A 19,014-nucleotide genomic window follows, 5' to 3' on the forward strand; every position below is an offset into this window, starting at 1 on the left:
CCTTCTGCAGTCAAATGCTCTACCCCTGAGCTATATCCCCTGGAGGGCGCCTTCTGGAGAGGAGGCCTAAGTGTAGAGAATGCTAAGAGGTGTCCAGACATCTGGGGCTGTGCCTTTCACCTGGGGCTCTATTCTACTCTCAGGGTAGAGTAGTGTGACCTTCTTGCTTGGAAGGTCACATGTTGGGAGGGGACTTCCTAAAATGAAGTCTATGGCTTCTAAGATCTGAATTCACATTGAGAGCTGGGGTGGCTGGGGGAGGGGGTGGTTAGCCTGCCAAAATGTCCACCAGTCCCCGTAAGTAACTCCTACTTAAATTGTATCTATACGAATAAACATAGGAACTTTCAAATAGGCAATTTGAAAAAACATTTCTATTTTAATTGGTTTGAAATATACAATCTGAGTGGTAATCCTGCTTACTATGTTTACTCATAGGCACACTGCTTTCACTCATGGGCTCGCAGATTAAATCCTTCCCAAGTCTTGGTCTGTGACAAAGCTAGACTGGCCACCAGAGAGAATCATGGAAGGCTAAGTGCTTAGAGATGGCTCTGGAATCAGGAGGGGTTCTAGCTGCATTTTGTCAAGTCTAAGGGTCCCACTGCTGCCATTCAAGAAGTTAGCGCCCTAGAGGCTGAGAAAGACATCCAGCGGTAGTGTTGATTTGTGGCTATTAGCACTAGATAAGCGCCTGAAATAAAGCTGTTCAACGACCGGCAGCTTTGGCGTAATGGAAAAAAACATGGACTTTGCAACTATACACACTCTGGCGATGTTTCAGAAATTCCCAGAACCCATTTCCTGTTCTGCAAAATAGCACTCCGAGGGCATCCTTGCATTAGGGGCTGGGCAGGCTGAGATGACAGGGCCACGAATACTGGTAACCTACAACCCAAGTCAGGATTTCTGAGTCCAAAACACCTGCTTTCCAGGTTGAAATAACTTCAAGCAGGAAATGTCCTAGTTCCCAGGGACAGAGAGATTCCAAGTTCCATCTTTATGTTTGGACATTTGACGTTTTAAACCTGTGAAGTGCGTTCGGTTTTAAAAGAAGAGAATTGTCAAGGATGTTCAGCACAGATTTGTGTCTGATAATGAGAAATAGAAAACAATTTAAGTGTCTTCCGGTAGGAAATTAATTTAATAAATCAGCACAGCTATGTGATAGAATACTTTGCGGCATTAAAATGATGCTTTTGAAGAATTATCTAGTGACAAGAAAAATGTTCATGATAAAATGTTAAGTAAAATAAAAGCAATGGATAAAACATCATACAATGCGCCCCACTCTGGAAAGACAAGTAAAAAACTCACGCTTTCCGCAGGAAGTCGGGAGGCGTGTAGCGAACAGATTTTCCTCCTGTATGTTGGTGTTTTCTAAGTTTCCATCAATGATCACGCATTGCCTTTATATCCGAGAACCCTAGACGGTCGTCCCGGCCTCCCGAGGCGCGCGCGGAGCCGCCAGACGCGGGCGGACCCCGGGCAGCCCCCAGCGCCCCCTGGCGGTATCCCGAGGCCCCGCCCCACGGGGGGCCGACGCGACGGGGCGGGGCGCGGAACCCCAGCCCAGCCCAGCCCAGCCCAGGCCCGCCCAGCCCAGGGCAGGCCCGCGCGCTCCTTGCTGGACTAGCTGCGCCTGGAGGGAGTCCGGGAGTGAGGCCGGGAGCGCACCGTCGGAGCGGTCAGGCAAGTCAGGGGGCCGGGGCCGGCGGGAGTGGGAGACCGCGGGCCGGCGGGGACGGGGCGGGGGTGACGCCCCGAACTTTCTCCGAGTGCTCGGCCCGGGGAGGCGGCGCCGGATGACAATCTGTGGCCCTCGCCCTTGGAGTTTCTCTTTCCCGCGGCGTCCGGGCGGCCGAGGGGCGCCTGTTTCGCGTTGGGAGCGAGCAGGGGGTTGTGGGCCCGGGCGAGCGGGCCAGGGTCAGAGGGTGTCATGTCTCCCTCCTAATGGCGCGTGTCGCAGGGTGTGTCCACCATACGAGCCCCCAGAGTGGCCTGCTGCGCGCGGGAGGAGGGCTGTCAGGGCCCTGGGCCGGCGGGAGGGGGAGGGGAGCGGCCGGGAGGCTGGTGCCAGCCTCGGCGCAGCCAGGTGAATTGAGTATGGGAATGGGGGGAGGGGGCCTGGCTCTTGGGGTGGGAGCAGCCAGCGGCCCACTGTCCCTAGCGTGGAGAAGTGGCCACCCCTGTTACCGTGACTTTGCCTCGGCCCGCCTGCTTCCAGCCACTGTCCCGAGGCTGGGTTGAGAAAGCAACAAGGAAGTGCTGTCTGCCTCGTGCCCTCTCTGGGTCAGCATAAAAACCCAACTGGAGCCTGGGAAAGGGGAAAACAAGTGGAGCCGGACAAGGAGCCAGCAGACGGTGGCAGGGCAAGCCGGGGAAGGCTGTTGGGAGGCTTGGCCCTGATCCGGAGGTCCTGCGTCAGCTCCTGTCCTTGGGGGGGGGGGGTCCTCCATCCCCCCTCACCCCACTGTGGCCTGGGTGTGGTATGGGGGGGGGTGAGGTTCTACTTGATGCCAGCTTAGGATGTGAGATAAGTGAAGGAAGGCCTGGGAACTAGGGTCAGAGCCAGATGTCAGGGCAGGTCCCTCGGGTGTCCAGTTCTCTGGGGTTCTGAAATATTCATCTCACTGGTGAGCTTTGGTTTCAAAGCTGGTGCCTTTGGCCTGGCCAGTGGTGGCAGCGAAAGCCAGGTGCTGCCTTGGGTCTGCTTTGTCTGGGGCAAAGTGGCAGCCATACTTTCTCTTCACCTGGTTGCTGTCCCTGGCCCTCTAGGCTGGGGACCCAAACAGAGAGCCAGTTTGTAACTTAAGAACAAGTGATGGGACCACAGTGTCGAGGGCACTGACTTCCTCTGTCTTCTGGTGCCATGACCTCAGGGCCTCACTTGTAAAAATGGGCACGTCAGAGAGGTAATGATGGGGTACACTGAAAGTGTGGGGAGTGCGTCATATCAGGAGCTGGGGTAACAGCCACTTCAGCTACAACACCTCCCTGGGGACGGGGGGGCCTCGGCTGGAAGCTGTCCTCCTCAGAGCACATCCACCCCCAAACTTCTCACCCTGGCTCCTTCAGAAAGAGCAGAAGCCCCAAAGAAGAAACACATGCTCGTGTCTTCACAGGGCTGGAGTGGGAGGGCCAGAGTGGGCACGCTCAGACAGCTCTCTGGGAAGGAGGCCTCTGCTGACAATATGGTTAACACTGATGTGGGCCTTCTTGAATATTCTGCTGGGAATGCTGTGGAGGGGATGGCCTTGACCGGATCCTCCAACCCTAAGAGTCTGGGCTTCTAGACCAAAACCTGGGTGTTGTTTGGAAGTAGAGATGTTCGGAAGTGCACAGGACACAGTCCCGGCTGCTGAGAGTCCTCAGTACACTGGTCAGGTAGGAGGACGGATGAGTCTTTGTATTTACTGACTGGTATTTTTCCCATTCCATGAGGGTGATGTTAGGGGACGCCAGTCTCCTAGTACTGTGCTGGTTGAAGATGTCGCCCAGCCCTTGGCGTTAAGGCTACTGTGGAGATGACAGCAGCTGTCTTGTGGGGCGGGTGGTGGGGGGGAGAGGAAGGATCCCGAAGGATCCACTTGACGCAGAGTGAGGGGACACGCTTGTACTTCACGTGACTGCTCCGAGGGCTGGCTAGGAGGACAGGGGCTTTAAGATACGAGGGTTAGGACAGGAATCATTCTCAGGGTTGGGTCTCTGTAAAACAAAGGTGGACCGGTCAGGATCCCACGGGATATTAATCAGGAGTGCCCTGATTAAAACTGTTTCAGGCTCAAGGAAGTCTGGGGGGAAGCTGGGTTCAACAAAGCTGAACAGTTCTTGCCCCCTGCAGGACTGCACAGAGGCTGGATACGCCGTTGTGCCTTGGGAATTTCTGAAAGGGGTACTGGTTGTTTTTCAGACTTCTCTGTTTCAGAGCTCATCCAGTAACATCTCCGGGGTGTTCTTTAGAGCAGTCTGGGAAATGCCTGGCTGGATGAGTTTAGCTGTCAGCTCCAGGGTTCTGGGTAACTGGTCCCTCCCCGCTGCCCCATGGGGGCTGGTGTTGGGGGGTGGGGAAAGGAGGCCAAGGGAGGTCACTTGCCTGGTGGCAGGCTTAGAACTGGAGCCCAGTTCCCTGATCTCCCTCCTGCCTGGTCGTCTTTCTTGTCTACACTGTTAGACTGTTTCTCTGCCGGCTGCAGGGTAAGTGAGCGCCCTGGAAATGCTGGCCGAAGGTTCCAGAGGGCAATATGGGGACAGTTTGGGAGGGAGGATGTTAGGGCCACTCCCATCCCTGGAACATGCCATGTGTCTCTGCCTCTGTAGCCGTTCTAGATGGGGAGTAAGCCCAGGTGTAGATTCTTTAGGAAGCAGGGCGGTCTGCCCTGACCTGCTGTGCTCTGTCGGGTTGCTCCTTCAGAAGCAGAGGCTGTTGGAGTTGGAACAGACTTGATCTTTTGGCTCAGTGTACCTGTTTTATGGTGGGGAAGAGAGAGTCCAGGGATGGGGAGTGACCCACCCAGACTCACAGAAGGGTTAGGAGCCAGACAAGAACTCTGCACCTGCCTTCTAACCCACGGCTCTGGCGTGGTGGACTGACTCTCTCCAAGGGAAAGATCCTCATTACACCAGCCCATCCTGGGTGTGAGTCTGTGCACGAAGGTGGCTGATAGGGGTGCCTGAGGGGCTCGTGTTCCAAGCAGGTGTAAAAGCAAAGGGCCTGGACTCTAAAATCGGATGTCTAGCCTGGGTTCCAGTACATCTCTGATGTTTGCCTGCTGTGGGCCCCTAGATCTGTTTTCCTCTGAATTTCAGTTTTCTCCTCTGGAGAGTGGGGATAAGAACACACCTCAGAGGGCTGTTGTCAGGCTCAGGCCTGCCTTGGGAGCCAGTGACGGGTACCCATACTCACTGCTATAAGCGGCTCTCTTCCTTCCTGCCCGCCCTGCCCACTGAGGGAAGGGTTAGTCCCCTCTCCACCGTGGGTTGCTAATTACATCTGCCTCTCCTCCCTCCTAATCTCAAGACACAAGGAAAAGCCGGAGATGAAAGGCAAGGGAGGAGACGGCTAGGCACAGTGTTTCTGAGTCCTCCTTCCTTATCTGCACTTCCAGGCCTTTGGGACCAGTGACGTGGTTGGAGTCACTGAGCTTACCCACACTGGTGACACACTTATATTCTCCCCCCCACCCCCCCTACCCCCGTGAAGAAGGGTGACAGAGCTGTGGGGCTCCTTTGCTCTCCAGGGCATCTTCCCCACCCCACCTCTCTCAGCTCAGATGGGAGAGGCTGCCCTGGGCTTGCGACTCGGGCCAGGCCGGGGAGGGAAGTCGAGGGTTGGCAGTCTTATCTGTTTCTGAGCAGGGTGGAGGCACAGAGGAGGGGGGCGGAACCGAAGGCGGGTGGCTTGTCCTGGCTCCGCCTCAGCTGTGTGTGTGCTTACATCTGTTCTAGGTTCTCAGACAGTGGGCAGGGCTGGCTGGGAATGGAAGTTCCAAACCCGTGACCCACAGGGCCTTTTGTGCGCTGGGCAGGAACTTTCTTGGTATTGGGGTTTCCTGGTGTGTCAGACAACCAGATGATTTCTAAAGGTACTCTAGCTCTTTTTAGATCTATTGCGCGTCATGCTGTTATTCCCAGAAGCCAAGCAGACAGAAGGATAAGTTGATTCTGGGCCTGTTGGTCCGCGTGCAGGCAGTCTGGTGACTTGCCCAGACACCTCTGGGTGTATCTTTTTACTTCTCTGCCCTGGTGGCTCTGTGCTGGCACCAGGGCAGGGGAGTGGGGGGCCGGTTCCTGGGGCTGGGGGAGAGCTGGGGGTGTTGGGGTAGTTAAAGGAAATGGGAGGGAAGGACTGTGCTCCTACGTCTGCTGGGTGGGGTTTCCTGAGATGCACACTTTGAGCTATTCTTTCCATTCTGACTCTGGGCATCCATTCCTGGCAGAGAGGAGGGCAGGCTGCCTGGGACCAGTCAGCTGCTCCTTTCTGCGAGCACACACACACACACACACACACCCTCTTGGTTCCACCCTTCTGTGCAGATTCCAGAGCTTTAACCCTTCAGGGGCCCCCAGGGGAGCTTGAGGCTGGGCCTCAGCTGGCTGGGCTGTGGTGGCCACACTGAGCTGGCTCCAGGGGAAGGGGCTGTTCCACCCCACGGCTGTATCTGAAATCCCTGACAGCCAGCGAGTTCTGCATTGGAGCCCACCCGAGTTCTGCATTGGAGCCCACCCGCTTCTGCTGCTAGGATGGCTGCGTCTGGAGGAGAAAGGAGAGCTTCTGGCAACTTCCTGCGGGGGCATTGGGGTCCTGAGGGTGAAGGAGCAAACTTAGCTCTGTAACATGGCAGGGATGGGGCAGAGTTAGAATGTCTTGGTAACAGGCAAGGTGAGGAAGAAAGTTCTAATGATTCAGGCTGCCGGCAAGGGAACAATCTGGCTCCCGGTTACTGGAGTGTGTTCAGGAGAAGCTGAGTACCTGCTGTGTTTTAGGAAAAGTCAGGCTTCCAGTGGGGAGCCTTAAAGTTCCCTTTTAGCCCATGGAGACCGTGAGCTCCTCCACTAGCTCCTGGTGGAACTCAAATGACCCGATTGCTGGTTTCTGGTCTCTGGATTGTCTCCCTTCCCTTTCCCCTCATTCCCTTTCGACTCCACGTTCTCCAGCTCCTGCCCTTAGTCATAGCTACAAAAGCAAACACTGACTACTTCCCCCTGTCCCTACTACCCAGGCGGAGGCCAGCCTCAAGCCTCATCCTTAGGAGAGGCCTCGAGGCCATGGAAGTGGCCAGGCCCCTCATGTAGGCTGGGCAGCAGTCAGCAGCCCCCCACCCCCCTACCCCGGCCCTGCTCAGAGGTGAGTGAGGCTGAACTTAGCCACTTCCCTGACTTGCCTGAACACCGTCTCCTGTGCCCAGGACTCAGAAAGCCTGGGATGTGGTCCCAGTCCCCCGCCTAGCACTGTGACCATGGATGGGTCACTCTATCTTTCTGTGCGGTTGGTAAAGCGAGGGGGTTGGCTTGTCTTAGATGAGTGGACTTGCTTTCAGCTCAGGCAGTTAAGACTCTATCTCTGACCACCCTCCTCACCTCCTGGCGGTTATTTGGGAACTGGGATTTGGGGGGGGGGGATTTTAGAGGGGGGCTGAACAGCTTGGTGTCTACTTGTCATGTAAGCCTTCTGTTATTGCTAGAGTCTTAGATGGGGAGCCATGAGATGTGAAAAGAGGCTTCGATGGACAGGGTGTCCAGCTGTGGGATTAGAGTGTGGCCTCTGGAGTCCATCTTGAGCTCAGGTGTGGACTTCATCTCACCCTAGCTAAGTAACCTTGGGCCAGTGATTTAATCCTTTCTTCATCTATGGGATAACATTACCCACCCTGTTGGACTACTATGAGGATTAATAAAATAATAACTAAAAACAGCCACCATTTACTCTTTTTATCGGGGGTCAGGTATCCCTCTAAGTGCTTTATGTGTAGTTGTTCAGTTCTGTACTAGTATAGTGTTAAACCCATTTTCCAGGTGGAGAAAACGAGGCATAGTGGGGTCAAATGGTCCAGTGCCAGTCTCTGGTAAGCGTGGGCTGGTGGCTGAGCCCTTGGACACCTGGACTATGACCTGCTATGTCCCAGCAGGCTGGTCTACTGGTGAATTCCTCTGAAACCAGAAGAGTCAGAGGGAGGGGCAAGGGAGGAGCAAGGGAGTCCTTATGCGTCAGTAGCCTTCTGAGTGGAAACTGGCTGCTGGAGTCTCCTGGGGGGCCCTTTCAAGGCTGACCTTGCCCTTGGTGATTCACCCGCGCACTCTTCACCGGCGCACAGCCCCTGTGGTCTGGGAAGGGACCTGTTGGCCTGGCTTGGCTTAGAGGAAGGAGGGAGGACCAGCTGCTTGGCTGGACAAAGGGCAAGCTCCACAGAGCTGGGTGCCTCTGAGAGTTCAGTCTGCTGGAGCTGGAGCTCACAGATCGCCTGGCCTGTGACATGTCCTTTTACAGAGGTGGACCCTGAGCAGCAGACAGGGCCGGGTCACGGTGACATCCCTGTGGTAGCCCCACTGGGGCTTCCAACCATGGAGCCTTCCCTGCCAGGGTCTCTTGGGTCACGTTCAGCCTGTTCACCTGTGTACCACCACCCAGATGGCTGGGCATCCCATCGACCTGGGGCCGGGATGGCCGTAATGATGACAGACAGAGAGCCCTACTGCAAAGGTGACCTGTTCACACCTCTACAAACAGGATGCCATTCTCTTGGTGGAGTTAGAAGGGGCTCCTGGAGACAGGCAGGCAAGGGGCTGTAGAGAGAAGGAGCCTCTTGCCTTGGGATGAGAGCCAGTTTGTGGTTCATCCTTTTGAAAAATCTGTGATAATTTACATATTACAGCTACCTGTGCTAATTTCCCTACCCTTACAGGAGACCAGAACATTGCCACAGCAGTTCGGTTCCCTGTTTCTGAAACTCGCAGCATTCAGTATTTGGTCTTTTCCTGTTCTCTTTGGCTCCTTATCTCGTCAGGTCACTCTCCTCCACTGTGTAGACCTTCACCACAAGCCTGGCGTGGAGGTGCTGTCGCACCCTCACTGCTGGAAAGGTCTTTCTTATTTCTGACCTGACACATTCTTGTTGTGCTGGTCTGTCTACTCTGGGAGGATGGAGAACAGCTTTCCTCAAAGTAACCCATTTAGAGGCCTGGCCTGTTACTCGATCCCTTCTCCCTGCCTCTCCCTACCTCCCCTCTGAGCTATCCCACTTCTAAGAGAGAAGAGGTAGCACAGTCCTTTCTCGGATCCCTGGACTCCGTGGAGTACCCTAATAAGAGAAGCCAGTTCCCTCTTCCTTCCAGCAGAAGTTCTGGGGATGTCTGCCTGTCTGGATCCGGGGGTGCTTCCTCCCTGTGAGGTCCTAAAGTTCTGCCCCTTGGGAGATGCTGCAGGAGGAGGCTGTGGCACTGTCAAGGCTCATTACCAAGGACGTAGGGCCTTTCTGGGACCTCCTCCTTAGCTTTTCTCCAGCCCCAGCTTTGCTACCTCAGAGGGAACACCAGGCCTGGAGGACATTTATCTGGCCTAAGAGGACCGAGAATGCAGTGTAACACAGATCATGCATGCCCAGGCCCCTGGAGACCTCGGTGCTGTTTGTGCCTTCCTTCCTCTGCTAGTTCTGGGACCCTCGGAGTTATACGTCCCTTCACTGTTAGGCGCCTTGATTCCCTTATCTGAACTGAGCATTTGGGGCCATACAACCTGGAGGTCGCTTTGAGCTGTTTTGGGGGCTCCCAGTGTTCTTCAGCCTTCCCCTGGCTATGGGAGTCTTCCTGCTACAGAGAAGGTATGGGCCAGGTCTGGTGGCAGACTCCTCAGGGCGCTCTCCTTCCCCCCTAGCCACGGCCCCTGCTGGGGAACATGGGGATACCAGAGGCCCCGGGGTTCAAGATATGTGTCTGTCCCTCCAGGGGGGTTCGGGGCCTGCAGACACTGTCCACTCCCCACACAACACAGCCAGAGGTTGCTATAGACCTATCGGATGTGCCTCAGCGGATGTGCTCAGCTATTACCCGAAGTAACCAGAAAGCCCTGTCTCTGGCCTGCCCTTTTCTGCAGTTTCCCAGCTCCCAGGGGCCAGCCCAGCGCACCCACTCACCTAGACCTCTCCAGCGTCCCCTGACTCAGCCACTGGCCTCCCCTGACTCAGCCACTGGCTGTGGGCTGGCTGCCCTCCGGCTTGGTGCCTGGTGGCTCAGCCCTGGGGTTCACTTGTTGTCCACACCCCTCCCCCTCCACTTGGAGCCTTGGCTCCTCCCCAGCTCTGCCTTTCAGGCCCTAAGCTCCTGCCAGCTGCCCTGGGGGCTGGGCTGACCCCTGCAATGGGTCCCAGCTGGCCCTGTGACTCACCCAGAGGCTTGGCTGGTCCCTGGAAGCTTTGCTTAGCTGAGCACAGGGAGTTCCCGCCCCGCCCCGCCCCTCACACCACTGGGGCCCAGTGACTGCTCTGGGCTCCAGTACAAACCTCCCCTTCTGCTTTCCTGGGGCCTGAAACGGAACCGAAGTAGTGCCATGGCCAGAAAGCTGGCATGAAGGCAGAGGCGCTGGGGCTGAGCTGGTGGGGCCAGCGGCACTGTGGGGATCAGGAGGATGGCCTGAGGGCAGAGTGTGATGCACGGGGAACATGATTAAGAGAGAGAAGATGAGGGTCCCCTCTCCTCAGGGACAGCCTGGACTGGGGCCCCGTGTGCCGGCTCTGGGCACCCTTGATTGCTTTTCTCATCTCCATTTCAGGTGCCAGCAGCTGGGGTCTCCCCTCAGCCCTCGAGCAGCTATGTCCCACCCCAGTGCCCCCCCTCCATATGAGGACCGCAACCCCCTGTACCCTGGCTCTCCGCCCCAGGGGGGCTACGGGCAGCCATCCGTCCTGCCTGGTGGCTACCCTGCCTACCCAGCCTACCCCCAGCCTGGCTACGGTCACCCCGCTGGCTACCCGCAGCCGATGCCGCCTGTCCACCCGATGCCCATGCACTACGGTGAGTCCCTGAAGGGAGCTGGGGGGAGGGGATGGCGGGGCAGCATCCGGCCCACGCAGAACACCTCTTTTCCTTCCTTCTCAGCTTCCTGTCTCATCCCTTTTTTCATTTCCTCTTTAGTTCTCTCTTCCTGTCTCCTCATCTTTGTTAACTCCCCCACCTGCCCCCTCGGCACCTCACCCCCCCACCAGATGCCTGCTAGCCCCTTATTCAGCAAGGAAACTGAGTCCACAGTCATACACCAGAACTTACACATCAGATGAGAAAGTGGCAGGATGAAGTAACTAGTTACTGTTCCTAATTAGACAGTTGTCCCCTCTGCGCCCAGACTCCTCCTCCCTCAGGAATTGCCTTTGGAACCGGACGCACTTTTTTTTTTTTTTTTTTTTTTTAAAGTATTCTTGGTGCTAACAGGTCCTCCTCTGTTAAGATAACATCTGAGTTTTGCAAACGTCTAGAAGTCATTTGGATGTTTGGTATATGTCACGGCAGGTAACTGCTCTGTTGGGTCCAAAATGAGAGATTAGATGTGGCGACTTTTGGTGAATGGCTCATGTGCGGATTTTGAAAGCGGTTCTCAAGGAAGAACTGAAGGAACATTCTGAGCCCCGCAGTCTCTGGAATGCCGGGCCACGGCCAGCCCTCAGCCGCCTGCACTTGTTCATACATGTTCCGGCGGGGATATTCACACGCCAGTCACATTCATGGTCACGCCCTGTCCTGGGCATGCAGACCCCTAGCATCCCTGAATGCTCATGTTTGCCAGATGGAGGACACGACCCCCGCTCTGTTCCCTGTCCTCCGCACGTACACTCCGTGTGTCTACCTGCCTTTCCTCTCTTCATTCCTGCCCTGCCGCTGCCAGCTCCTGTCACCGAGGCTCCGAGCCTGTCCCTGCCGGCTTCCCCACTAGGTCGTGACCCCCAGATGACAGGGACCATGGGTGTTCACACCACAGAGCACCCAGGTGTGGGCCAGACACCCTCACGCAGGGAGGCCTCAATGAGTGTGCCCTGGGGCGCCTAGGTGACTCAGAGGGTTAAGCTTCTGCCTTCAGTTTGGGTCATGATCTCAGGGTCCTGGGATCGAGCCCTGCATGGGGCTCTCTGCTCAGTGGGGAACCTGCTTCCGCCTCTCTCTCTGCCTGCTTGTGATCTCTCTCTCTGTCAAATAAATAAAATCTTAAAAAAAAAAACCACAAATGAGTGTGCACTGACAGATGGGCTCATACCTCAGGCCCCTCGTGGCAGGGACATATGGCTCTGTGTGGTGTCCAGGCCAGCACTGGGTCACCTTGAGGGTGTCTAGAAAACCTGGCTGGGGTCAGGAGCTCCTGAGTATATGGCACTGGTCTTTTGGCTGGAGATACTAGAGACTCTGACATAATGTCATGCGGGCTTCGGGATTGAGGCCACTTGTCCCACTTCCCTGTTGGTCACATGTGATCTGTCCCCCCAGGCCCAGGCCAGGGCTATGATGGGGAGGAGCGAGCAGTGAGTGAAAGCTTCGGGCCCGGAGAGTGGGATGATAGGAAAGTCCGACACACCTTCATCCGAAAGGTGAGACACGGGCTGGGAGGCCACTGTCCCTGGGCCCCTTGGGCTGGGGGAATGGGGTGCAGGTGGCCAGGCACTGTGAACCCCGGGCACTCATTCCAATGGAGATATGCTGCTGCCTTCCAATGTCTTTCTAGTTTTGCCCTGCCATGGCGGGGGGTTGGGGGGGCGGGGGGCATCTCCTCTGACCCATGTTCCCTGCCTTTCACTCCTCTCTTCTTTGACCTTGTGGCCAGGGACAGATTCAATCTGGGAAAACCTAGGTGGGTTCTGCCGAAGTGTCCTGCCCTCCCCAAACTTCTTTCTCCTGTGAGATTGGCAGCAGCTTGCTGCCAGAACAGTCACCCTCCTACTCCCCAGCCCCCATGTGCGCATGCGCTACTCTAGGTGGGCAAAGGAGCGGGCACGGGAGTGCTGTGTGAGCTGGGAGGAGCCTGCCTGGTAGTGGGGGGCGGGGTGCAGGGGGTGGGGGGAAGAAGGGAAGCCAGGCTAGCCACGGGACATGTGCAGGTGGGGGTGGGGGCAGAGGTGAGGGGATAGTAAGGAGCAGCTGGAGGTCGGGGTCAGTGTTGGGAGTGTGGGTAGGCTCTGAGCCAGACTCCTTACTCTGGGGTGGCCTTTAGGACAAGCAGCAGCAGGGGAGGGCCCTCAGGTGGTAGCGAAGTAAGACTAGATCCTTCAAAATTAAGAAAGAGCCCCTTCCCCACCATCAGAGCCGGTCTTTGGGGCTCCTGGGGGAGGGCTGGCTGCTTCCTGGGGGGATGGTGTGACACGTGCTGCCCCCCCCCCCCACCCTGGCTTGCGTTCCAGGTTTACTCCATCATCTCCGTCCAGTTGCTTATCACGGTGGCCATCATCGCTATCTTCACCTTCGTGTGAGTCTGAGGACTCCACCCAGTTCTACTGGGTCCCTTGCGGGGAGTGTGGGTTGGAGGGGACCCTGTGCTCAGATGGACCCGAGGGGGAGTTTGCATGCAGTGGCTGGGAGGGCCTGGGGAAGGAGGTAGCCAAGCCTTGTGTGACTCCTCTCCTCTACTCCCCTGCTCCACAGGAAGCCGGTTGGTGAGTTCGTGAGGAGAAACCTGTTTGTCTACTACCTGTCCTAGTGAGTCTCTGCTCCCCTCTGCTGTGTGTGCATGTGCTGGGGGCGGGGGGCTGGGCAGGGAGATGGCGGGGGTACCTCGGACCAGCTTCTTTCAGGGCAGGGATCAATATATGTTCTGAGAGGGGCCCTTCAAACTACCAGCTGTGCTAGGAAGTGTGGGTGGGTGGGAGTGACCCAGTGAGGACTGACAGCACCACAGAGCTCCTGAGAGCAGGGGTGGGGGACTGTTGGCCACGGGCAGACTGTCAGATGGTCCCCAAGTTCTCTTAGCTTCTCTGCCACAGTCTCCTTCAGCCTCCTTCCTGCCTAAACCCTGCATCTCAGAGGATCTCCAGGGCCTTGGCTGGGGTAATCCTGTCCTGGGTAGCCTCCCCTCAGACTTCCAGATGGTTCTGTGGACGCCCAGCTTCCGAGAGCCCCCAGTCTGCTGGCCTGCTAAGTGCTGCCAGGTGGGGCACGGAGGGGGCTGGGGGGGTGAACGGGCCTGGAGACGACTTCCTCTTCTCTTTCTTGCCAGTGCTGTCTTCCTGGCCACCTACCTGACCCTCGCCTGCTGCCAGGGACCCAGGTGAGTCCTAGATAGATGATGAGAAGGGACAGTGGGGAGCAGGGGGGACAGATGTTTGGGGGAGAATGGGAATCTTGACAGCAGCTGAGTGGTGATGGGCACAGCTGAGGTGCAGGTGTGTTCAAAGTCCCTTGCCTGTGTGGGATTGAGTCTGTCACGTGGCTGCGGCTTTTACGGTACCTCTGCACGGTAGGTAACGCTTTAACCATTTCACAAGTAGGAAGAACCCAATGCTCAGAGAGGCCGAGTAACTTCCTCACAGTCACACCAGCAGGCAGTGTATGAGCTGCAGAAGGACCTGGGTCTGTCCCACTGGCCCATGTTGTCCCTGCGTAGAACACCTGCGCCGGTACCAAAGGCCAGGCCAGCCTCCCTCCCCCAGGTCAAGGCCTCATTCTCCAAGCACCTGAGCCAAGAACTACCTTCTGCTCAAGGAGTCTCTGACACCTGGTGGTCCCCAAGTCACTTAATCACGTCTCTTTCCCTTCAGACGCCGTTTCCCATGGAACATCATCCTGCTGACCATCTTTGTAAGTCACGAAGGGCGTGAGGGAGGGTGGGTCCCAGGAAGGGCTGGAGACATGACCATGGAAGATGTCCCTGGTGCTCTCTTCCGACCCTAACCTGACCCACGGCCTCGGTCTCCCCTTGGCTGCCTGGGACTCGGTCACACGTGGCCCCAGCTCTGGCAGTCTGCCATGGCTGTGCCTCCAGGGGCCGGCCTTTCTTACATATTCCACTCTCGTCTTTGTCCTCCCCTCAGACTCTTGCCATGGGCTTCATGACGGGCACCATTTCCAGGTATACTCAGGACAAATCACCACACTTTTGCGGAGTATTATGGGGGAGTGGGGCATCCCTGGGCTGGCAGTCATCTGCGTGGAGCGGGGGGATGCTGGGCACGATCCCTCTTGAAGTGAGAGTTTTGAAGTCATTCCTGCATGACTTATGCCTCTGGCTTCTCCACACTCCTTTTCCCCCGCAGCGTGTATGAAACCAAGGCCGTGATCATTGCAATGATCATCACTGCTGTGGTGTCCATTTCAGTCACCATCTTCTGCTTTCAGACCAAGGTGAGGGTATGGGGTTGGGGGGCTTCCCTGGCCACCCCACACCCCCTTTATTTATATAACCTGGCCCTCCAGGCTTGGCCCTGCAGCAGGCCTGCCATGGCCCAGACCACTCTACACCAGGGATTTCCCTCAGAGACCCCGATCCCCTTCCCCACCTATCTGCACCTGCGAAACTCCTCCTTGCAGGTCCCTAGAATGTCATGGTTACTACGGCGCCTTCTAGGAGGCAGCACTGGGATTTCGTGGTCGGGGAGCTGGGGCAGTCTGGCTGGGCGGCTGGTTGTAACACTCATCTGATGGGTGCCTCCTTCTCCCTTCTCGGCAGGTGGACTTCACCTCGTGCACAGGCCTCTTCTGTGTCCTGGGAATTGTGATGATGGTGACTGGGATTGTTACTGCCATTGTGCTGTCCTTCAAATATGTGAGTGTCCTGGGAGAGCTGGGCTCAGTGAACCTAGCTCTCAGAGGAGACTTTCCATATAAAGTGTTGGGAGTAGGCCCCACCCAGGCCTCTGGGCAGGCTCTGACTTCTGGAAGCCCTCCACTGGCTAGCAAAGGGACCAACACCAGAGCACCATCCTTTGGGTTAGGGTAAGCTCTATCTGGAGTTAGAAGGCTCTGGGAGACTTAGAACCCGAAGCCCTGGTCAGCATAGCAGAATTCCCATGGGAAGTAGTGGGTGAGATGTGCCTGACAGCTGAGGTTAGGTTCTAGAAGGGAGATGGGAGAGGTGCCCAGGATTAAGAAGCTGGGCTTGGGGACGCCTGGGTGGCTCAGTTGGTTAAGCGGCTGCCTTCGGCTCAGGTCATGATCCCAGCATTCTGGGATCGAGTCCCACATCGGGCTCCTTGCTCGGCAGGGAGCCTGCTTCTCCCTCTGCCTCTAGCCTGCCACTCTGTCTGCCTGTGCTTGCGCTCTGTATCTCTCTCTCTCTCTAACAAATAAATAAAATCTTTAAAAAAAAAAAAAAAAAAAAAAAAAAAAAAAAAAAAAAAAGAAGCTGGGCTTGGATGGAAGGGGCCCTCGAGGAGGGGAGCACAGTGCTGGGAGGGCACCTGCCTACCGGACCATGGCCGGCCCTGGCCTTCTGTGAACAGGCAGCTGGAGGGCTCCAGGATTCTGGCATTCCTTAGTGTTCCTAGGGGCTTCCTTCCCAGGCTGGCTGCAAGAACCACAATTAAGTGTGGACTAGGACTGGGGGAGAGGTGACAGGGCTCTTCAACCAGTGTCTGCCTGGCTCTGCCCCTCCCGGAGTGATAATACAACCACCTGCTTTTTCCCAGAAGAACAGGGGACACTTCTGTACCCTAACTTTGGAGACTGGTATCATATAAGCACTGAAGGATGGCCCGTTTTCTCTGTCCAAATTTGTTACTATTCTTTTTTTTTTTTTTTTTTTAAAGTAATCTCTACACTCTATGTGGGGCTCGAACTCAAAACCCCGAGATCAAGAGTTGCATGCTCCACTGACTGAGCCAGCCGGGCACCCCAAATATGTTACTCCTCCTAATTTCTTCCTTGATCTAGAAGGCAGAACTGGTCCTTTCATGTAGCTACCTTCCTGGGTCTCCCGACTCAAGTACCAGAAGTCAGGGGTTGGGGAGAAGCCGGTTCTGAGGAACTGCCTGGGCTTGTGCTTGGCTAAGATCTCTAACACCATCCCTGCTTCCTCTCTCCAGATTTACTGGCTCCACATGGTCTATGCCGCTCTGGGGGCCATCTGCTTCACATTGGTGAGTAAGGACCTGTTCCCTCTCAGGAGAGGAGCTGAGGGGCTTGGGCAGGGAGTGACCAGAAGGATACAGCATGATTTTAGGCTGCGTTGGAGGCAGGGGCGGGCCACAGCTACCCATCCCTCTCTCCACTGTCAAGAAGGGACTGCTTTTCTGGGCATTCCTGCCCCCTCTTGTTCACTACCAGCTAGGGAGCACACCAGGAAGCCATATCACAGATGAGGGTGGGTCTCTTCCCCTTTCTAGATGGTGGGCCCCTTGCGAGTAGACATTATGTGCTGTGCTGTTCATTAGCGTGTCTCTAAGCAGCACGGAGGCTCCCAGGACAGATCTGCTGGGAACAGCTGAAACGAGAACCAGAAAGGACCTCTGGCCACTGAGCCCCGGGGTCCTCACGTGTGCCTTCCCTGTTCCTACAGTTCCTGGCTTATGACACGCAGCTGGTCCTGGGGAACCGGAAGCACACCATCAGCCCTGAGGACTACATCACTGGCGCTCTGCAGATCTACACTGACATCATTTACATTTTCACCTTTGTGCTGCAGCTGCTTGGGGATCGCAATTAAGGAGCATCGCATTCCGCCCCTCCGTGGGCTCTCCCTTCCCTCGAGGGCTAGGCGGCTGTGACTGGAGTCTGGACCTCACATCCGTCCCTTTCCTTTCCCTCCAGTAACATGCCCAGTTTCTTTTCTGTCCTGGGACGGGTGGCTTCTCTGGCGGGAGATGCACAGGTACCTGATGGGCTGGAGGAACTGGGGACTAACTTGCCTTTGGCAGACCCAGACAGCACGAGACAGATGTGCCTTCTTCCTCCACCTGCTACATGGCACCAAACTCTTCTCAACAGCTGGGGTTGCAGGGAGGGACTAGGAGAGCCTATTCTCTAGCCAAAAAGGAATACGAGCAGTAGAAGTGACTTCAAGGTGATGAGGTGGCCCCTCCCACCTCTGCCATAGGCTTCCAGGGTCTGTAACTAGAGCTATTTCCTCCCTCAATGCCCCAGAAGGCCAGAGAACTTTGTCCCCAGCCTCCTGGACTGCTAGGCCATTATCCAGTACTCCTTTGACAACCCTTGGTGCCTTCGAGCTCATGAAAGTAGAAGAAATCTGTGCCCATGGTCTTCCCCCGCTTCAGTCCCTCTTCTTTCAATGGCATATACTGTTTATTTGGAGCGGGGCAGGAAGAGGAGAGTAAGCAAAGTCAAGCACAGGGGCCAAGCACAGAGCAGCATCTCCCCTGGGCTTCCGCAGGGCTTCTGGTGGTGGAGAGGACAGGCCTGTTCGCAGCTGCCTGGGGCCTCCCTGGGTGCTTCTGAGATCTCTGGTCAGAGAGACCTCTGGCTTCCTGTGCCTAAGCTGCTCAGAGCAGAAAGTGAAGAGCAAAAGTCAGGCACTGGGGTGATTTGTGGACTGTAAGTGTGGCCAGGAAGTAACGAGGAGGAAGACAGGCCAAGGTGGGGATAGGGAAAATGCTCTGCGTCTTCCACCTGGTCTGAGGGAAATGAAAGCCTCCTGTGGTGTCCCTGGCAATGTCTGTGTTCTTTCCTTACGATAACCTGGGGAGGATCCTGAGCAAAAGGAGACTTCCCCTCAGTTTGTGCTGAGGGATTTTAGACCTGAGCCTTATCTCTCCAGCCAGCTGCCACTTTCTTCATGACATCAAGTGCCTCAAGCTGAAATGGGGAAGGGGGACAAGAGTCACTCGGTGGGGGGTGGAAACCAAATCAGCCTGAGAGTATCAGCCTGAAGTAGGACTTCTCTTAACTACTTGGTCCTAAATATATCATGCAAAAGGACATAACTAGAAATGTAATAAAGTTTTATGTTTAGAAGTTAAACCCCTATTTGGATCTGATTTCTTTAAGGTGGGAGCTCTCGGAGTGCTGGTTTGGCTCTGCCCAAAGAACCCACTTCCAACCTCTGCATTCCGGCTTGGCGTCTTCTGCCTTTGCTAAGATAACCAAGTACATTTTGCCCCACTGCTTCTTGGTGATGGATGCAAAAGACTGGTAAAGGTTCAACCTTGAAATATCGGGTCTGGCAGGGACCTGTCGGAGCAGCGGCACATGACCTTTTCTGCATCATGGACCCTTTATAAAAGCACATGAGAGCTATGAAGTCTCCTCCCCACAAAGCTGTATGTATACGCACAATTTCACAGGTGGGGATGGGGGGCGATGAACCACAGGTTCAAGTTTAGAACCCATGTCTTAGACATCACTAGCCCAATCCCTGTTACAAACAAGGAAACTGAGGCCCAGAGGGCCCAGTCTCTTGGACTGGACCAAGAGGAGTTACCCCCACCCCACCCGCCCCCACTCGGAATGCCCTTTTTGAATTCTCTTTATTTTTTGTTAGAGGCTCAGGGGGCCCCACCCTCCTGGCCAGCAGCTCTGAAGGCTTGGTCCCCTGAGCCCAAGCCTAGGCTTGTTGTATTTAAGTCTCTGTGGTCTCCCCAACCAGCCAGCCAGGAA

The 19,014-nt window shown here is 55.9% G+C and overlaps 2 protein-coding genes across 3 annotated transcripts in view; one reads left to right on the plus strand and one right to left on the minus strand.

Moving 5' to 3' along the window:
• PNKD (PNKD metallo-beta-lactamase domain containing) overlaps positions 1 to 19,014 on the minus strand; it is a 61,413-nt gene that overhangs the window by 39,763 nt on the left and 2,636 nt on the right. The gene's annotated exons all lie outside the window — the stretch shown is intronic.
• TMBIM1 (transmembrane BAX inhibitor motif containing 1) lies at positions 1,548 to 18,378 on the plus strand. The gene is made up of 12 exons (XM_059168070.1): positions 1,548 to 1,692; positions 10,265 to 10,506; positions 11,965 to 12,065; positions 12,873 to 12,937; positions 13,114 to 13,167; positions 13,685 to 13,735; positions 14,226 to 14,265; positions 14,499 to 14,536; positions 14,721 to 14,808; positions 15,134 to 15,229; positions 16,488 to 16,541; positions 16,961 to 18,378. The coding sequence occupies exons 2-12, from the start codon at positions 10,305 to 10,307 to the stop codon at positions 17,105 to 17,107; spliced, it is 936 nt and encodes a 311-aa protein (XP_059024053.1). The 5' UTR covers positions 1,548 to 1,692; positions 10,265 to 10,304; the 3' UTR covers positions 17,108 to 18,378.

Source organism: Mustela lutreola, chromosome 3 (genome assembly GCF_030435805.1).
Source record: "Mustela lutreola isolate mMusLut2 chromosome 3, mMusLut2.pri, whole genome shotgun sequence".
Lineage (NCBI taxonomy): Eukaryota > Metazoa > Chordata > Mammalia > Carnivora > Mustelidae > Mustela > Mustela lutreola.

What these genes read in the sequence shown, in the direction of transcription:
- TMBIM1 (XM_059168070.1), top strand. Translation starts at nt 10,305, where the DNA reads ATGTCCCACCCCAGTGCCCCCCCTCCATATGAGGACCGCAACCCCCTG. An exon ending in CCCGATGCCCATGCACTACG is followed by an intron (nt 10,507 to 11,964) that starts GTGAGTCCCTGA and finishes CTGTCCCCCCAG; the next exon opens with GCCCAGGCCAGGGCTATGAT. An exon ending in ATGACGGGCACCATTTCCAG is followed by an intron (nt 14,537 to 14,720) that starts GTATACTCAGGA and finishes TTTCCCCCGCAG; the next exon opens with CGTGTATGAAACCAAGGCCG.